Below are 18,346 nucleotides of genomic sequence, written 5' to 3' on the forward strand. Positions count from 1 at the left end.
TCTTAAAAAAGGTAAATTTTATTAAAAACAAAAAGAAAGAAAATACACCTGAAAACTTAGGCTATTGCTAGATTTAAAAAGAGCAAATACAAGAATTAAGCATCAAGAATGGTTTTCTTGAGGTCCAGCTTAAAGGTTACAAGCAAAACAAAAGCATCTGGAGTTAGCACAGAGGAGTCCACAAGCCATAAAGAAATAAAAGGAGATAAACCTGATCGCATCTTCCTAGACATTTCCTGATCTACTTACATACCTGGGGGTTTCAAATGAGGAGTTTCGAGGTATGATCCAAATGATTTTTCATACCTAACTCAAAGCTTCTTAAAGCATAGTTGCTACCCTGTTCCCTCTCTCCGGAGAACAGCATAGACAGACAAAGGTGAAGTTTTTTCCCAATTTTAAAAAGTTCTAGCCCTCCCATTGGCTCTTTTGGTCAGGTGCCCACTCCCTTCCTTTTACCTACGCAGGGAGATGTTTTAACCCTTTACAGGTAAAGCAAGTAGAGAACAACTACTAAGAGGGATTTTATAGCTAACTGGCTGGCTCGGTGTCCATAAAAGGGGGCTACCCCCACCCCACTTCATTTATCACAGGGTGTAAGCAAACAATATGTATTTTAATATGGCTAAATCTAGGAACTAAGAGTGAAGGCCATACTTACACAATAGGGCACTCTGTCCTGGGAAGCAGTGACTCTGAAAAAGATTTGAGGGTCATGGTGGATAATCAGCTGAACATGAGCTCCCAGTGTAACACTGAAGCTAAAGAGCTAATGCGAGCCTGGGATGCATAAACAGGAGAAGCTAAAGTAGGAGTAAGGAGGTTATTTTACCTATATGTTTGGCAGCAGTGTGACCGCTGCTGGAATATTGTGTTCAGTTCTGGTGAAGATAAATTGATAAAGGTTCACTAAAGAGCAGGCCAGCCCCAGCTTTTTTGCCACCCCAAGCGGCGAAGAAAAAAAAAGAAAAAAAGAAAAAGCCTCGATCGGCGGCACTTCGGAGGCAGCTCTACCGTGCTGCTTCATTCTTTGGCGGCAATTCGGTGGCAGGTCCTTCCCTTCCGCCACTGAAGACCCGGGTCTTGGGTCATGGGGGATTCTCCATCACTAACAATTTTAAAATAAAATAAAGATTGGATATTTTTCTGAAACATCTACTCTAGAAATTATTCTGGGGAAGCTTGTGTGATACAGGAGGTCAGACTAGATGATCACAATGGTCCCTTCTGACCTTGTAATCTATGAATATGCATCTTTAGGTGATTAAATCTGGTCCTTATTGTGCCCTGGGTTGCTGCTTATGTGGTCCATGCCTAATGCTGTCCCGGACAAATATACAAATATTTCACATATTAACTGCCAAAAATTATTTGATTATACGGGTATATTGAACTGTGCTCCCAGAACATTAAGTAGTGGGCCATACCAGTAGGAAATGATTTTTTTGACACATAATAAAAATAAACTATGTATTTCATGTATATTACATTTCAAATAGAAAAAAAAATGTTGAACTTTATAAGTAACTTAATCCCTCTTCCCAGGCACAGTCTTTCTGCCCATGTAGATCTTCCATATTTATTGAATATTTGGAATTCCAGTCTCGTTCAAAAAGATTTTTTAATTGTTCCTGTATAACTGGCTTCTTTCTTTGAGGATCTGTTGAAGTCTGGTTGACAATCAGCCCAACTCCAGCTGTATTACTAAAGTAATCTTTTGACCAATTGGAAGTTCCTACAGGATAGAAACATTGATGGTTAACAAGGAAGAACAATTTTATTTCAAATATTTTGTTGGACAGAGGGGCAAATGGGAGACGTGACATTGGATGAAATTTCAAGCCTGGGGCCTAATGTTAGACTCTTCAATACATATTTAAGGCACCTAAATGTAAGTGGACTGATTTTCAGAAATGTGGTACAACCACAAATGCCATTAAACTCAATGGGAGCTGCAAGTCATCAGCATCTTTGAAAATCAGGCCAGCTGTTTCTCATTTGAGGGCTCCAATATAGACGAGCAACTTTAAGTGTCAGCTGGAGGCTCTTTAGGAGTCTAATACAATGGAGGTTGTGGCACAGATGCACTGAAAGTACCCATTATAGAAATAGGAGCAAGACACAAAGTTTGGATTCGGGCACCCTTCATGGTAAATTTAGCTAACATTTGACATAACACCCAATGCCATTTCAACTCTGCCCAACCCTGTAGTTCTGATCATGTCTGAAACTATACATATTCAAAATAGGACGCTTACCAATATATGCCACTTTATCAGTGACCATATATTTGTTGTGGTTCACTCTCCCGAAAGGGATGTTTGTGTGATTCAGAACTGGAACAATGAAGATTTTCTGGATGGAAAATAATTACAAAGCATACGTAGAATTACTGGAGTGAAGCATAGATTATATTATTGGATGCTGCAAACTTTCTTTGTTTTCAAATAAAAGTCTATATAGAATAGAATAGAATAGAACAGAACAATATTTTCAAAAGCTCTGGCTTTAGATGGTTTATAAAACAGATTTTGCTATTAGTCAAGAAAACTAACTTGGACAAACAGGTGTCTCCACTGTGAGCAAAACTGGGTAAGACAGCGTGATCAGATAAGTATACTATGTACTTCACAACGTTCCATCTGTGAAAGAGCTATCATATTACAGTAAAGACAGCTAAATACAGTTTTAGACAGCTGTTTAATAGTCTTACTATTCTGCATTCATCATTGATTGTTGAGCATTACTGTACAGTTGAATGGGCTGATCCCAGACAGAGACTGGTATTGCAAAGAGCAACAGTGCCTTACAATTTTTTTTACTTTAATTAAAAATTACATTTCAAGCCATTGTTTGTTATCTTCCCTGCTAAAAATCCATCTATCTTGATTCTGTTATTCTCCTCTATCCATCCACCTGCACCAAGCTGGGAGCGCCCCACAGCCAGGGCTTTCACCCTAGTAACCACATTGGTGTATTTGCAGGGAGATCACTAGTAAGGAGTCCCATTCATAAAAGTGTGAGTGGTGCTACTAATCAGACAAAGTGTAATTTCTTAACCATGCCATGCCAGAAAGATGATGCTGTGAAAGTTGTTGGAGCTTATCAATTAAATTACCACAATGACTGCAATGAGTCAGCTATCCTCTTTGTAGATTTCTTTGCATGTACACTAATATTGCAAACTGGCTTGAAATAAGTACAGCCATTGCTTCCTAGAAGAATATCATCATCACCATGACCAATCCCACAGGGATGTAGAATCATTGCAGGTCAAGTGCCAGCTGGCTCTGTCTTTAGCTAGGTCCTTAAGATGGTCCGGCTGTATATTCAGTTTACATCTAGCACTGGCAATCACATTGCACCACCAAAGCTTTTGGCAACTACGTAATCGCTATCCATATAGTGGCATTCCTTGGTAAATATGCTTCATAATTCACTGGTCTTCCACCCTAATAATATGTCCAAGAAAGCTGCTGAAATCAAGCCAGTGCTGGTGGAAGCGGTTGCTGGGTTCAGTTAAGAATAATGTTGAATAACATTGCCTAGGCCCAAATTTCAAAGGGCTATTGCTGCAAGGTCTGTAATCAAATTTGTATGCACATGCATTTGTGTATACAGCTGTACATTTATACACACAAGTAGTTGTGGTGCCTGCTTGAAAACTGCCTTTTTTAAAGGATGGCCCATTATGTCAAAAGAGTTTTCTTATCTTACCACATCGATGGTGATGTTGGTATGTGGATCACTGAGAGCACAAAGTGACTGCAAATAATGGAACATGGACGGGTCAGTGTGGAGCCAGCAGCTGATCAAAAGCCTGATTTTTACATTGTGGTTGAATGCCACACGTCTCAGAGCATTGTCAATGTCTGGCCAGTATCTATAGGAATGAAAGTAAATGAACAGAAAAACGCATTCAGAGAAAATTGAGACAAGAAATATCTCCCACCACACTCATAACAAAAGAAGCACAGCAATAATAATGCAGGGCTGGATCATTCCTTTGAAGGTACTGCCTGGAGTCAAAGGCAATGGGGAGCCCTGGGGATAAACCAGGAGTCATTTTGCAGAATGCCTCCAGGATATGTCATGTGCACAGAGGCTGTTCCCACTCTATACACTGGTCCCACTCCATCAGCCAATGTAGATGGAGGAAAGGGCATGGCACCATCTTCTCTCCATCCCTGCCTGCCCCCATTAGTATGCTGTAAGACCACAAAGGAGTAAAGACCCTGCTCTGAGTGCAGAGACTAATGTTCTTCCCGGCACTTGTATGAGCCACGCTGTGGGGGAAGGCTGGTGACAACTTCCATGGAGGGCAGAATATGTCTTATAATTATTAACTCTTAATACCTATGTAGCACTTTCACTCCCTAGATTATAAAGCACTTTACACAGGAAGGGGAGCATTATTAGCCCCATTATACTGATGGGGAAACTGACACACAGAAACTTGCCCAAGGTTCCCCAGCAAGGCTGTGGTGGGTTAGTTTCCTTAACCTATTCCCCTGCCACTGGGAGATGTCTGAGTGCTTCCAAAGGGAATTATTAACCAATAAAACAAAGACCTAGGGCTTTGTTTCCTCAGATCCTCTCTCTCTTTCGCTCTCTCTCTCCACACACACACACACACACACACACACACACACTGAAAGCAACAGAGCTACTCATGCGTTTTCAGAATTAGGTCCATGAGCCATAATATATTTGGAAGTCTTGTAAAAACATTCTGTTTAGGGACTATTCTCCATTGTTTTACCCGTTTTCAATTAATTAACCCCTGGGTATGAAAACAGAAGCTTTGTTCCTTCTGAGTTCAGCTGCCTCAGCTGCTTCTTTCTGCCCAACCTGAACTAATCAGCCACAGTTTGTAACATTACAGCTGGTTGCTGTGGAGATGTGCAAGGGCTCAATCCTGCATTCCCTGGACCCTCAAACGTCCATTTGCATCAGATCAGGAGAGAACATAGAGAACGTAAACGGGGGATTAAGGCTTCAAATGGAGAATGCACAGCATTAATAAATGGACTCCTAAGGGGAAAAAGAGCCTGTTTTCATACAAATATTCTTAGTGAAAAAGAATGGGAGAAGAGAAATACAGAAAATTAAATATATGACATAGAACAGAATTTCCTCTGAACTGTCTGATTTGCAAAATTATCCATCAGGTGGCAGCTGCTCTGTGAGTGATTGGATAATACTTTGATATTAGGAAAAACTTTCTAAATAAAAGGATAGTTAAGCACTGAAACAGGCTTCCAAGGGAGGTTGTGGACTCCCATCGTTAATGGTTTTAAGAATAAGTTAGACAAACACCGGTCAAAAATAGTCCAGGTTTACTTGGTCCTGCTTCAGTGCGGGGGACTGAACTAGATGACCTCTCAAGATCCCTTTCAGCCCTAAATTTCTATGATTCTATAACCCATCTCTCTCTATAGATGGCTAGGGCTGCAGGTAATACACACTGTCATGCATTCATTATGGAACAATGATCATTTCTGAGCACATGTACCATGATATGACTGTTGATAGATGCATACACTAAATGGCAACACAGGGCCCAGTATGTTCCTCACAGGAGACTTGAAGCAACACACACATATGTAATTACATATGATCTCTATCAGACTTTTTTTAGCGATTAGATAACCCAGAAGTGCTAGATACAGATATAATTTAAAATACTCAGAGAGGTTGGCTGCATATAAACTTCCTAATTCAAGTGCAGTTGAGGGTTTTTGAGGCTTTTTTAAAAACACCTAATGACTCCACAGATTTCTGTATTACTCAGAGTGAAGCTTATGGTCAGACACTATATAATTCTAAACCCAGAGAGAATCTGATGGTGGTCCACAGAGCACTAGCTGACCATATAGTGCCTGCTACTTCCCTTCTTTTATAGCTCCTTCTGCAGGCGTTCACAGCCTCAGTGAAGAGTCTGAATGCCCTTAGAAGTACTTGTAAAGTAGGAGGAAAAGGTAAAAAAGCTTCATCTAATACCACAACCATAATGGGAGGAAGCAGAGGAGACCAGAGACCATTGAGAGATACCAGGAGGAGCAACGTTTTTTTTTGAAAATTTTACCCTGAATATATCTCCCTAGGTTTTTGTAACTGCTATTCTTTTGCCTTGAGTAAAGTTTGGAGGGAAAGGGCCTGATTCTTCAGCTTGTGTAGGTATTTACTCCAGTAAACTTTCTAACAGTAAGTGTAGTTAAGCACAACTAGGCTTCCACGGGAGATTGAGGAATCCCCGTGATTGAAAGATTTTAAGAACAGGTTGAATAAACACCTGTCAGGGAGGGGATGTGTTTAGTTGGCCTTACCTAAGCATAGGGGGCTGGACTTCATGACTTCTTGAGCTCCCTTCCAGCCCTACATACATTTTCATGAAGTGAGAGCAAAGGCAATGTAAAATGCTACCAAAACAGAAGGGTAGTGTTTTACACACACTTTGCAGTGGCATAACAACTGCAGAATGTCCAAAGTCTCAGTTCACTCTATGGGTTTAAAAAATAATATTAATATTTCTAAGGGGGGTGGGAAATGCTGCATTTTTGGTATGAACAAATTTCTGCAAAAGCAAAGGACATTTAGTTATGAAAACAGTTGACTGCTTGATCCAGGTTTAATCTCTTACTTTGCTGGGTGTCTGAAGCGGGTTGTAGGAAAATACTCCATGACTGAGATATACACATATTCTTCTGCATCATTTATAATGTCAATAATAGAAATGAGGTCGTGAGTACGACCCTTTGGGCAAAACACAGGAGGAGAGGCCTGTAAAGGAAGGAAACAAATTCTGATGATCATCGTACATTTCTCTGTTCCTTTCCTACTATTTAAACTTTCTTTCAACAAACTTTAATTGATTGAATTATATTAACCTCGACTCAGTTTTGATTACACATACAGAATTTCCCGAGCTGTATTCATTTACAGGTTCAGGAACTGTGTGAACAATTTTTAGGTTCGAAAACTGGACCCCAAATCCCAGAATATAATCAATGTGCCCACCAGCTAGCTAATATAATAAGGAAGAAACCCTATAGAATAGGTCAGTAATTCTTTATTTCAAATCTACTAGCCATTATAAGGTAGTAAAAGAAAGTTTAAAAACCATCATGGGCTAGAATTGCAACACACTATTTACTACGGGCCAGATTTTGCCACTCTTAGTCACACTGAGTAATGCATTAATCCTAAAGTAGTCTCTTTCAAATGAATGGGAAGACCTGAGCAGTAGGTTATTACAAAATGTGAGTGACCTATGGCAGGATCTGTCCCTATGTTTTCATCTGAAGATACAGGGCCTGGTTCTATATCCCTTACTCATGTTGCGTAGGAACTTATTCCACGAGTAGCCCCACTGAATGGAGGGAAATCAGTATTCCACTGAATTGTGGAATAAGTTGCTACTCAACCTGAGTAGAGCGTAAATGAGCCCGAGTAAAGAGAAAAATACAGAATATGACATTTCCAGCAAACAGTTTGCCACAGTTTACCAAAAAATATTTTAATTTTAAATCTGCTTACAGAAAAATAGGCTGTTGTCAAGGTTCCATTAAACTGCACATCCAGAGGCCTATACTTGTTAATTTTGGTGGAGTAATTGCTCGGCCATGGGGAGGGAACGGTGGCATTAGCGTGCCCAAGATCCCAGTATGTTCTGAACGTTTTCCATAGATCATTGGCTAAGCAGCTGCAGTTGTATATCACGGCACCAACTTCTTTCACCTGCAGAGAGAGTAAACATATGTCAAAACCTGCTCTTACACCTCAAAGGCTTTCTTCACCCCACATTGTTTTCCTGATGTGCCCATATTTTATATTACTGTCACTGTCATGTGTTGGCATGGAGAACTATAATCAAATATGTGAACGATAATTTCTCACACAGCTCTGATCCCATGGATCTCATCTCTACCATATGTATTGAGGTGAGTTTATGTTTAGCAGTATAAAGTACATCTGACCTGAGAAAATGACCTCCAGTCCATATTTGCACTGCCAATATATATGTGTTTCATGTCTACAATCCAGAATTTGGAATGCAGCACCCCTTTTGTCAAATGTCCAAAATTGACCCTTCTTACATGAGCCCCTAAGGAAAGATATTGAGTAAGGGGGGGAAACAAACATGTTTTAGCTAAAGTAATTCCCAACACAGTTTTTAATTTTAATATTAACATGAAAATGGAGTGTAATCTGTATCATTCTTGTGGTGACCAGAACATGTATGGATTTCTAATATTTGTATAATATATGTATATTAGCTAAAGCTTAACTTTCAGAAAAGTACCTTAAATGTATATCAATATTCACAAAGGACCCAACCCAGCAAAGCACTTAAATTCATGCTTAACTTTAAGCATGTGAGTAGTCTCATTGATTGCAAATTAAACATGAGCTGGATTGGATCCTTGGGTCCTTGTTTACAACATTATTTACTTGGGTCCGTGTTTACAACACAGCAGAACTGTAGAGGCCTTGTGAATTACATACAGTTACCTTTTTTCTTCAAAACCTTAAGATCAGTTGAATTTACAGCTAAAGTTGGCAGGCTTGTTGCAATATACACTGAGACATTCTCCATAAGTAAACTTTCAAACTTCTTCAGAATATCTTCACCCTGCATATAATGCACCACTCATTATGCTGCACTGTGACAATGAACAGCAAGGACCTTCTAAAAACAGGTACTTCATTTGAAGGAAACACACACAATACAAGGACGGGAATGTTTAATCTTTAAGTGAGTTTCAGCTAGAGATGGACTAAAGACACAAAGTAAAGACCTTGATCCAATTTATAAATACAACTTTGCTTCCTATCAATTAATATAATTTGCTGTAAGGTCCTTACAGCCAAACACAGAAAACATTAGAACTGAAATATTTCTGCAGTTCAAAGATGAAATACAAACAGCAACACAAACTATTGGCTGCTGATACATCGAATTGATTTTCTGAGTCATTTTTATTTGAGGATGAAAGTAGTAGGGATTATAACAGGATGAGCTGGCCCTTTAAGAAGGTAGGGGCTCAGTTGCACCTCTACCACACCTGTCTCTTCTCCCAAGTGGAGGAAATGAGCAAAATCATGTGACAGGCAGGTCATAGGAGGGAGGAAGGGCTAAGAGCAGCTTGTGGGTCACAGGGAGGGAGAGAGAAGTACTGGGATGGCAGATAGAACAGGAAGGGGACATTAGAAGGAGCGGCAGGGCAGCCGAGATAGTGGAAAGCCCTGTTGTGTCGGGTTCTGAAGGCTGGAAACCCATAGAAGAGGGTGAGCAAGGGTTTCTCCTACACTGCCACCTAGTGAGGTGAAGCAGTGATCCCTGCAAACAAGGCCAGGCACATGAAGACTGAATAGAGGCCAGGAGAGGGCAGAGCGAGCCCAGGGGAAGGGCAGCTTTGGAAGAGAAGAGAGACTCTTGGAAAGGAAGATCAGGGTGGAAGACTCTTTTGGTTTTGTGTTTGGTTGGACTCTGGTATCCTGGACGGCGTGGCTTTCTTGTGATTTGGCTAGAGGGCTAAGCCACCTCTGTCATGTCAAGCTCTGAAGGCCAAGAGGATGGTATAAGATGAGGGTAAACTGTGGCAATGGAGGTCCTGGAGCCAGACCGGATAGGTGCACTGCTCCATGGATCATATGTGAGCTTATTCCTGTTTTTCTCTTACCTCTTCAGAAGATGAGTCATTTACATGTATATCTTCTCCTGTGAGAGACCAGTAGTAAGAAGCCACATGAATTCTTTCCTGTGCCATGTTGAGGAGACCCATCCATGCTTGGTACAAGGGTGTCACAGTGGTGCTATTTGTCTCATAAGGCATGTCAGAAGGAATACTTTCCACAAGTTCAAAACTGCAATGGCAATTGCATATCATGAGGCAAACATTCATGAACTGAGAGTCATCCATGCAGGACATTGAAGAATATTCCTCTCTATCTGCGGTAATGGACAATTCTAAATTAGAACCCCAAGGGCTGGGCAAGATGACCAGAGAGTGTTTGTTGGCTCTAGTTTCTGTAATCCCATGAGATGTGTAATCAGAAAGTTTAATTATCTTCCCAAATTAGTGGTGCTTTATAAACTGTTACAGTATGTTGCTTTGCTATCTGCCTCCTTTTGAGGTTGTTAACATTATGACTATTTCTCTATCAGTTAATTAACTCTCTCTCTCTCCAAACCATCAGATCTGGCTTACTTGCATGAATCATTACATCTATTGACATTGTCTTCATTAATCATCTTGTCTTCCAAGATCTCTCCAAAGAGTCCTTGCTCCTCCATCTGCTGGTAACTGCTGATAATGGTTTCTTTGTCCTTTGGAAAATCGACGTTGACTGGTTTTATGATGTAAATAGCCATCAGGACAACAAACCCAACTATTGAAATCACTCGTATGAACTGGACCTAGAAGAGAGTTCATGTTAGAGATGGTTTGTCATAGCTGAAAAGCCTTCCAAGAGCCATTAATACTGTAACGGGTACCTATCACTTTACAAACAAGTACCTGAATGTTAACTCTGCTTTCAGCTACTATCAAACAGTTCGTTTGCACCAGATACGTCATTCAGACCAAGGACTCTGAGCTTGGAGCTGATTTTACTTTTTAAATTTTATTTTATACCAATACACCAAAAATCTTTTCTTTACCCAAACTTTATTTGACATGTTTCATTTTTCTTTAACACAAGAATAGCCGATATTCATCTGTAACGCAGCCTGAAATACCGAGTCATAACCATCATTAGTATATTTACAAACTTGGGGAAAAACCAAGCAGGCAGTTTTGCAGAAGTCAGAAATATAAATATAAATACAAATCAGAAACATAAAGCCATTTTTTGGTTCCAGGCCATTGTTTGTTTTTAGACTTCTATACCTCAAATGTCACTTTGGAAAGTGGAACTTAGCAAACCATTAGTCCGTGAGATCGATAGTGTTCCTCTTTATGCTTTCATTCTGGTCTAACAGCTTGGTGTTTCCCTTTTTCTGTGTCTTTCATAACCAGAATGTCTGGCGAACTTACTTATATACAGGTACAGTCCATGCACTCATTATGAAACTTACAACATAATAGTGACCTCTATTTCCTATATTAAGGAGATCAAGCAATGGAGCAATAATTATAAATATTAGGATCATTTTTACCTAGTCATGCCCAAACCCTCAAAGGTGTTTAGGCACCTAACTCCCACTGATTTCAACTCTAGAGAGTACCTCTTGCAACTCTTAGGAGCTGGGAATGTTTGACACCTTGTGGAAAGCACTCAACACCTCTGGGCTCTAAAACCTCCAGGGTGTGGACCTTCCTTTCCTATTAATTTGAAAATGCCTGATAAGCCCTAGGTGTAAATGTGAATGAACAAAAATGATTGTAAATAATAGAAATTAAGACAATTAGATTTTAAACACTCTAAGAAAACATTTAAAATACCACTTACAGTGTAAATCTCTGTTTGGTTTTAATTTTTGTGTAAATTCTCTAATGCATCCGACAAAGTGGGTATTCACTCACGAAAGCTCATGCTCCCATACGTCTGTTAGTCTATAAGGTGCCACAGGACTCTTTGCTGCTTTTACAGATCCAGACTAACACGGCTACCCCTCTGATACTCTCTAATGTTTGCAACACTACCATCAGTTGAAGGGTGAACCTCTGTATAAAACAAACCCACCTAAAATGAGCATTTTGGCCTGTAATGTTAACAGATTACAGATGGATCATCTAATTAAGAAATGGTGTGACTCACAGTCCATTCCCACTCTCAGTGATGTCAGTTGCAAAATTCCCATTGATTTCAACAGGGTGAGGATTTCCCTGAATGAATGTTAATGGCATGGGTTATATTGTAATCAGGGCCGGCTTTAGGCGTATTCCACCAATTCCCCCGAATCGGGCCCCGCGCCTAAGAGAGCCCCGCGCCTAGTGAGAATCCCTTCCCTGGCTGGAGGCACCTTTTTAATTTTTACTCACCTGGCGGCGCTCCGGGTCTTCAGCGGCACTTTGATGTCGGGTCCTTCAGTGCCGCCGAAGACCTGGAGCAAGTGAAGGACCCGCCGCCGAAGTGCTGCCGAAGACTCGGAGCACCGCCCGGTGAGTACAAGCCCCACGTGTTTTTTTACATGTTTTTTTTTTAGTCATCCCTGCCGGGGCCCCGTCAAAACTATTTGAATTGGGCCCCGCACTTCCTAAAGCCGGCCCTGATTGTAATATGGGTTTGCAAGGGAAGAAATCCACATAGAAGACAACCTGTGCCTAGGACCCCTATGCCAGAGTGCTGGGAGCAAGCTTGGGTGGATAAAATAATTCTAATGGATTGTTACTTGGTGACTAAATCAGGGGGAACATTCACCCCAGTACATTCACCCCAGTCTAGATAATACTTAGTTTTGCCATGAGTGCAGGGGACTGGACTATGATTCTAAGACACATACACACACACAAGGCTCGATGAATCGCTTAATCCCTTAAAATAGTATCCAAGTGGTACATCGGCCTTGCAGATGAATTTCATCTTCTGTGTTACATGGGGCATTTTAAAGGGTAAATCCACAGTAATTTCACTGAAGTCAGTGGCCCAGATCCTCAGGTGGTGGGTAAATTGACAGGGCTCCATTGACTTCAGTGAAGGTGTGCTGATATACACCAGCTGGAGATGTGGTCCACTAAATTTGTGTATTTATCTGTTTGCCTCCTGTCACTGTCGGATCTGAGCACCAATGAAGTACATGGCACAGCTTGCACGAGTGGGCGTTACTCTCACAAGCAAAGGCTGCAGGACTGGTCTCTATATTGTCACACACTATGGGGCCGATCAGGGCCCCGGTTAAGTCCATGAGGATTTTGGCCACTGACTTTGCTGCAAACAGGCTCAACCCATATAATAAAAATATTATTAATAAAATGCTATTTTTTCCCAGCGATCTCGATACAATGCTATGTATTCTCAGTTCTCATTCACTCACCACGGAGTGTTTGAATACCTACCGCTTTGATGTCTTTTTGATCATTTGAGTTTAATTTCACATAGGAATACTCATTTAGCAGCAGGGATTTTTTAAAAGCATTGTTTGCAATCTGCAAAACAGAAACGTATGTACAGAGGAAAAAATAAGAAACTGAATTACGTACTATGGCAAGATTTGTATAAAGACTGTTACGCACAGAAAACCAGGCTACTGCAGTTGTACTTTATGGAGTTGTGGAAATGACAAGCGTATAGAACAGTCATTGTGATATGGAGCTTTGGTGACATTACTAGATACCACGATGACATGGCCCAGTCTTTGCACATGGAATGCATTCCCTGTAGCTAATTTGCATGGAAATGACCCTCTCATTCTTCAGATCTCTCCTCAAGACCTACTTCTATCATGGTGCCTACAAATAAATTAGCCAACTAATGATGCCAAAGTACAGAAGCTAGAGCGGATAGTGGATCTTTTTCAAATCTAAATTGTCTAACATTTTCACTGTATATTTTGTCCTTCTTCCCTACCCTGTGCACTGGGGTTGGCTTCATAGATTGTATACAACCACGGATAATAAACAGCCCACACATGCGCAGGAGGGAAAGCTGTGATTCCATCTATGGGACTGGTTATTATTATTATTTTTAATCATGTTTATTACAGTAGTGGCTAAAGATCAACCAAGAATTGGGCCCCTTTGGGCTAGGCACTGTACAAACACAGAGTATTGGCAGCCTCTGCCCTGAAGAGCTTACGTTCTAAATAGACAAGACAGACACCAGGTCATGGAAGGGGTATAGAGTGACCCATGTGAGGGTGGCAAACGCCATCTTAGTTCCACTACATTGTGTGGGATGTGGATTTAGTTAGGAGGCGGTCACCTAAATGGAAAGAAAAGGGAAAGGGGACACTGAAAGAAAGGGTGGTATGGGGGTTAGGCCAGATGAAAAGAGGGTAAGCAGGCAGGTGCGGACTGAGGCTGAAGGGAAGAGATTGTGAGGCATAGGCTACAGAGCTGGGGGAGGGGCACTGCCCAGGCTACGGCCTCACCATTTTTAAGCAGGTACATGGAAAATAAGGTTGCTATCTTAGTTTTCTATTCTTGTGCTGGTTGCCAGTCAAGAGATGTAATCTGCTGGGGTTTTGGCTGTGCAGTCATGTGCGTGGGGGGGCGGGTCTCGTAACGAGTGACTGTGCAAGTCACAGCTGGGAGCACGCTGCATCCGGCACCTAGGTCCCAATCTGCATGCACAGTGGGCAGTGTGCCGCATGCCTGGCCCTCCCCTGCCAGCTGCTGAAACCGTGCAGGTCCTTGTAGTGCTGGGCACGGGACTGGAAGAGGGAGGGACCTGTTACCCCAGGGCGAGGATCGCCAGCAGGGAGGGGTAAGGTAAGGAGTGGAGTGAGGGTGGCAGGGGCTCTTGGGAGGGGACAGGAGGGAGAGTCCCCCAAGGCTCAGGCTCCTGGGAGGAGGTGGGTGTAGGGGTTCATTGGCCCGGGGGCAGGGATGGGCAGGCTGATGGTGGGGTAAGTGATGTGCCTGAGAGGGGAAGAAGAGGTTCAGACGCAGGTTGTGGGGCGGGAAGGGCAATGTATCCCTCCACTTTAAATGGCACTCCATGGCCCCTGCTGGGACAGAAGGGGAGACCTGGAGCAAGCAGCCAGTCAGCACAGGGCAAAGAAAGTCCAGTCAAACCTGTAGAAGGTTCTCGGAATGTCCAGAGGTCCCTGCTGTGGCAGCTTTTGCAGCTGCACATGCGGAAGGCACCACCTGCGTCTTAGTCCCTCCAAAATGTGTGTGTGTGGGGGGATTCCCCTGCACAGTTCTGGGTCTGGAATGGGGTACTGGGGAGAGGGGATGCCCAGGCTAGGCCCCATTTTACCCTCTCCGCCCAGTGCAGCAATCCCAGCAGCTGCTGCTTCTGGCTAGAGCGCTTGGTAACAAACCTTCCATTCTGAGTGCACTTGGTGGAATCAGAGAACTCAGCTATAGGAAAGCCCTGTGAGGTGCCATCCCACTCCCCATGTTAAATCCTTTTCTGACGCATGTTGTCTGATGCCAGCAGGATCCCTTGAAAGAACTGCAGCCCTGTTATATGCACCTACAGACGCATTATGCCTTAGCATCTAGAACTTGCGAAAGTGGCAATTAACATGTTTCACTTCTCTTTTCCAGTAACAGTTACAAGATGGGTTTGGACAACAGCATTTCTCTTTCACATATTATCATGAACAGCCTCCCAACTTGCCATAAAAAGCACATGAAATAAAAACCCCATTTTGTTCAAATTAGGGAATTCTATGTACCACTGACTCTGATGCATTAAAGTCAACCGAACTGTACCTACTTATACAAGCTGAGGATGTGGCCCCAAAGTTTAATTTTCAAAAACAGAAAAAACAAAACAACAACAACAACAAAAGAATACACTCTGGAATCAAACAGAACTCTTAAAAGAAAAGCAGAAGTAGTAGCCCAATAAGGAACCACAACTCGTTAACAGCTTTATTTGACTTTGGTGGACTTTGTCACTTACTTTCAGCGACTAAAGTGCAAAGAACAAAAGTCTTATTCAATTTTGCTTATCGGATTTCAACCGGAAGGCTAATACTAGACTACCTGGATATACACGGGTTGGGGCATTTAAGCATCATATAGAGGTGGATTGGGGGTTTTCCCCTCCAAAATCCCTTTTGATGGTGTCCTATTAAGGGACTGTTAAATAGTAACAGCAACAAAAGAGCCTCGATCTGGGTTTCTGAGGAGTTTTTTTTCTCCAGGAGAAATGAACTGTTTCAGATTCCAAATTTCAAACATTTACAAAGATGAGTCTCTAGAATAAAACACCCTCCCAGATAAAACAGATAGAAGCTGTTTTATGTGCCTCAAATTAGTAAGGTGCCTTCATCTCCCTGTTTCCCAAAAGTACAAGATGACAGCATAATCGTTCAAAGTACTTACCATCTTGGCAGACTGTCTGCTGTGAAAATGCTCTGCCTTCTTTTGTTCAGGCTCACAGCTGCTGTTCTGGCAGCCAGCAGACAAAATCTCCTGCAACAGATTTGTCCGCCCCTCCCCGCTACCCCCTTCCACATTTGCTTTTTGCTGTAGATAACTTCCTCTTCAGGGCGGGGGTTTCACAAAGCTCATAAATAGAGATCCCAAGTCACTGGCCCTGCCTATCCGAGTGACACCTCAGATTCTGGGGCCCAGTCCTCAGCTGGTGTAAATCAGCATAGCTTCCATTGAAGTGGCTTTCCAAACAGCTCCTAGAGCCCTGCTTCTGTTGAACTAAATGGCAAAATTTCCACTGGCTTCAGTGGTGCCGGATCAAATCCTAGATCAGCACTGAAAGGCTACAGAGAAAAGCTGTGTTAGGGGGAGTAATAGCTCTTCAATGCAGTGTCCACGTGAGATGTCCCAGCAGGTTTACTTCAATAATATCAACTCTTATTGCACTTAGCACAAGCACTGAGGGCCCAATCCTGCAAGGTGCCACGTAACAAGGTGTGCTGAGTACCCTGTACTTGCATCGACTTCAGTGGGTGCTGAGGGGGCTTAGTATACCCAGGAATTGCTTGCATCTTGCAGGATTAAGCCCTTAGTGCATAAAGGTTTTAAAAATACCAGGCAAAATCTTGGCTCCATTGCAGTCAAGGCAGGACTTCCATACCCCATCATTGGGCCCATCCCCTAGCCCACCACTCCCCTCCCAGATTAGGTGTATAGAGGTAAAAGAGGCTGAACCAAAGGCACAGATTTAACAGCCAGCCACGCTGCTTTGACTACATCCCAGGGCGATATCCTGGCCCCACTGAAGTCTATGACTAAAGTTCCATTGATTTCGATAGGGGCTGGTGTAGCACCACCCACTACTGAGTGCTGTATGCCAGGCTTAATTCTGGCCCCCTCTAGCACTACGTCATGACCATTTATTAGCATCCTCTCTCATTTATTAAACATGATACTGGAGCCTGTGGCAGCAGCGATTCCTGCTGTCTGCATGAGGCTAAAGATTCAGGACTGAAATTGCACAAGACAACAATGAACAGTTTGTTAGAAGCAAACCTTCCTTTCAAATCCAGATCGCCCGGGACACCACCCTGTAATTGGGTTGCCCCTTTAGGCAACGAAAGGGAGCTTGATCGGAAAAATCTCTAGCCCAGATTTTACAGAGGCCTGAAAGGGGCCTGGTTTTCAGAAAGTGCTGAGCATCCTCAGGCCCCTTCGAGGCATTCTCAAGCCAAGGCTTCCAAAAGCACTAGTCACATTTGGAAAATCCTCTCCATAATGATCTTCTTACCTGCACATGCACCAACCCTCAGGGACTCTGGGATGTTGCCACCAGAATCCAGGAAATGGAGACATTTCTCCTCCCCATGGTTGGCTCACTGTCCAGCTGCAATTCTGATGGTAATATGCCCTCCTGCTTTTCAGCCCTCTGTGGTCTAGCTCCCCCCTATTTGTCTGATCTCACATTCACTTTCTCCGCCAGCTCTGCATTTCTAAACTTAGCCTTCTCTCCATCCCCTCCTCCCTTCACAGCTGGGGCTCCCTGTAGCAACCAGCTGGGACTCTCGCACTTGCTTCCTACAGAGAGCAAACCCCTCTCACTTTAAAAACCTCTCTCTTCACTTTAGCCCAGGACTGACACACACTCTCCCTCTGACAAACAAGTTAGAACCCTATTTTGGGGGCAGGGGAAGGATGATATATTACAAGACATTGCACTGGTAGACATGGGAGGTTTGTGAAACAGAAGCTGCTGGGTTAAAATGCTTTCAATGCCAGAGTTAATAGATACAGATGTTGCAATTATTTTAGACTATCACAAAAAACAATTCAATTTGGTTTATGGGGTTATGCAGGTGGTACCCGAATGACACCACAAGGAACATGGGTGAGAGGGGAAGACAAAAGATCCTGGTTCCAGCCCTCTACTGTTCCACTCCCATCAGTGATGGGGCAGGGTCCCTCTTGTGCAGTGACCCATAATTTATCGAGGGCCAGGATATGCATGAAGCTCACTAGATGCTGACAGAAGCCTCCTGCATGCTCTTTCCCACTTTAACAGTAGCTGTTTTAAGTGGGGCATGCGGCTCCCGTCTGCCCCCTGGAGTTGCCCACGACCAAACAGCAGCGATAAACAGGGAAAAGGCCTGACTCCTGCTCACTCTAACCTCCTGAAAACAAAGAACAAAGTGTCATTCTTCTCACCTCTTTCAAAAATAACAAACAAGCCCCCCCTCCCAGGTTTGCTTGTGACAAAGCAACATGGTACCGCTCAGCTGAGCAGATTAGGAGAGGGGGAGTGTGAAAGAGAGACCTTTTCCTCCACGGGGACTGTATCTCAATTC

General features: G+C 42.7%; 1 protein-coding gene across 1 annotated transcript; it reads right to left on the reverse strand.

Annotated features, from left to right (window-relative positions):
• Positions 1-1,151: 1,151 nt before the first annotated feature.
• On the reverse strand, positions 1,152-17,300 carry PLD4 (phospholipase D family member 4). Its single transcript, XM_039533860.1, has 12 exons — positions 17,293-17,300; positions 15,951-16,110; positions 13,005-13,094; positions 10,215-10,423; positions 9,687-9,870; positions 8,515-8,635; positions 7,980-8,107; positions 7,540-7,740; positions 6,644-6,783; positions 3,718-3,883; positions 2,259-2,355; positions 1,152-1,735 (listed from the first exon to the last, which is right to left on the reverse strand). The coding sequence occupies exons 1-12, from the start codon at positions 17,298-17,300 to the stop codon at positions 1,518-1,520; spliced, it is 1,722 nt and encodes a 573-aa protein (XP_039389794.1). The 3' UTR covers positions 1,152-1,517.
• Positions 17,301-18,346: the final 1,046 nt, after the last annotated feature.

Source organism: Mauremys reevesii, linkage group 4 (genome assembly GCF_016161935.1).
Source record: "Mauremys reevesii isolate NIE-2019 linkage group 4, ASM1616193v1, whole genome shotgun sequence".
Classification (NCBI taxonomy): domain Eukaryota; kingdom Metazoa; phylum Chordata; order Testudines; family Geoemydidae; genus Mauremys; species Mauremys reevesii.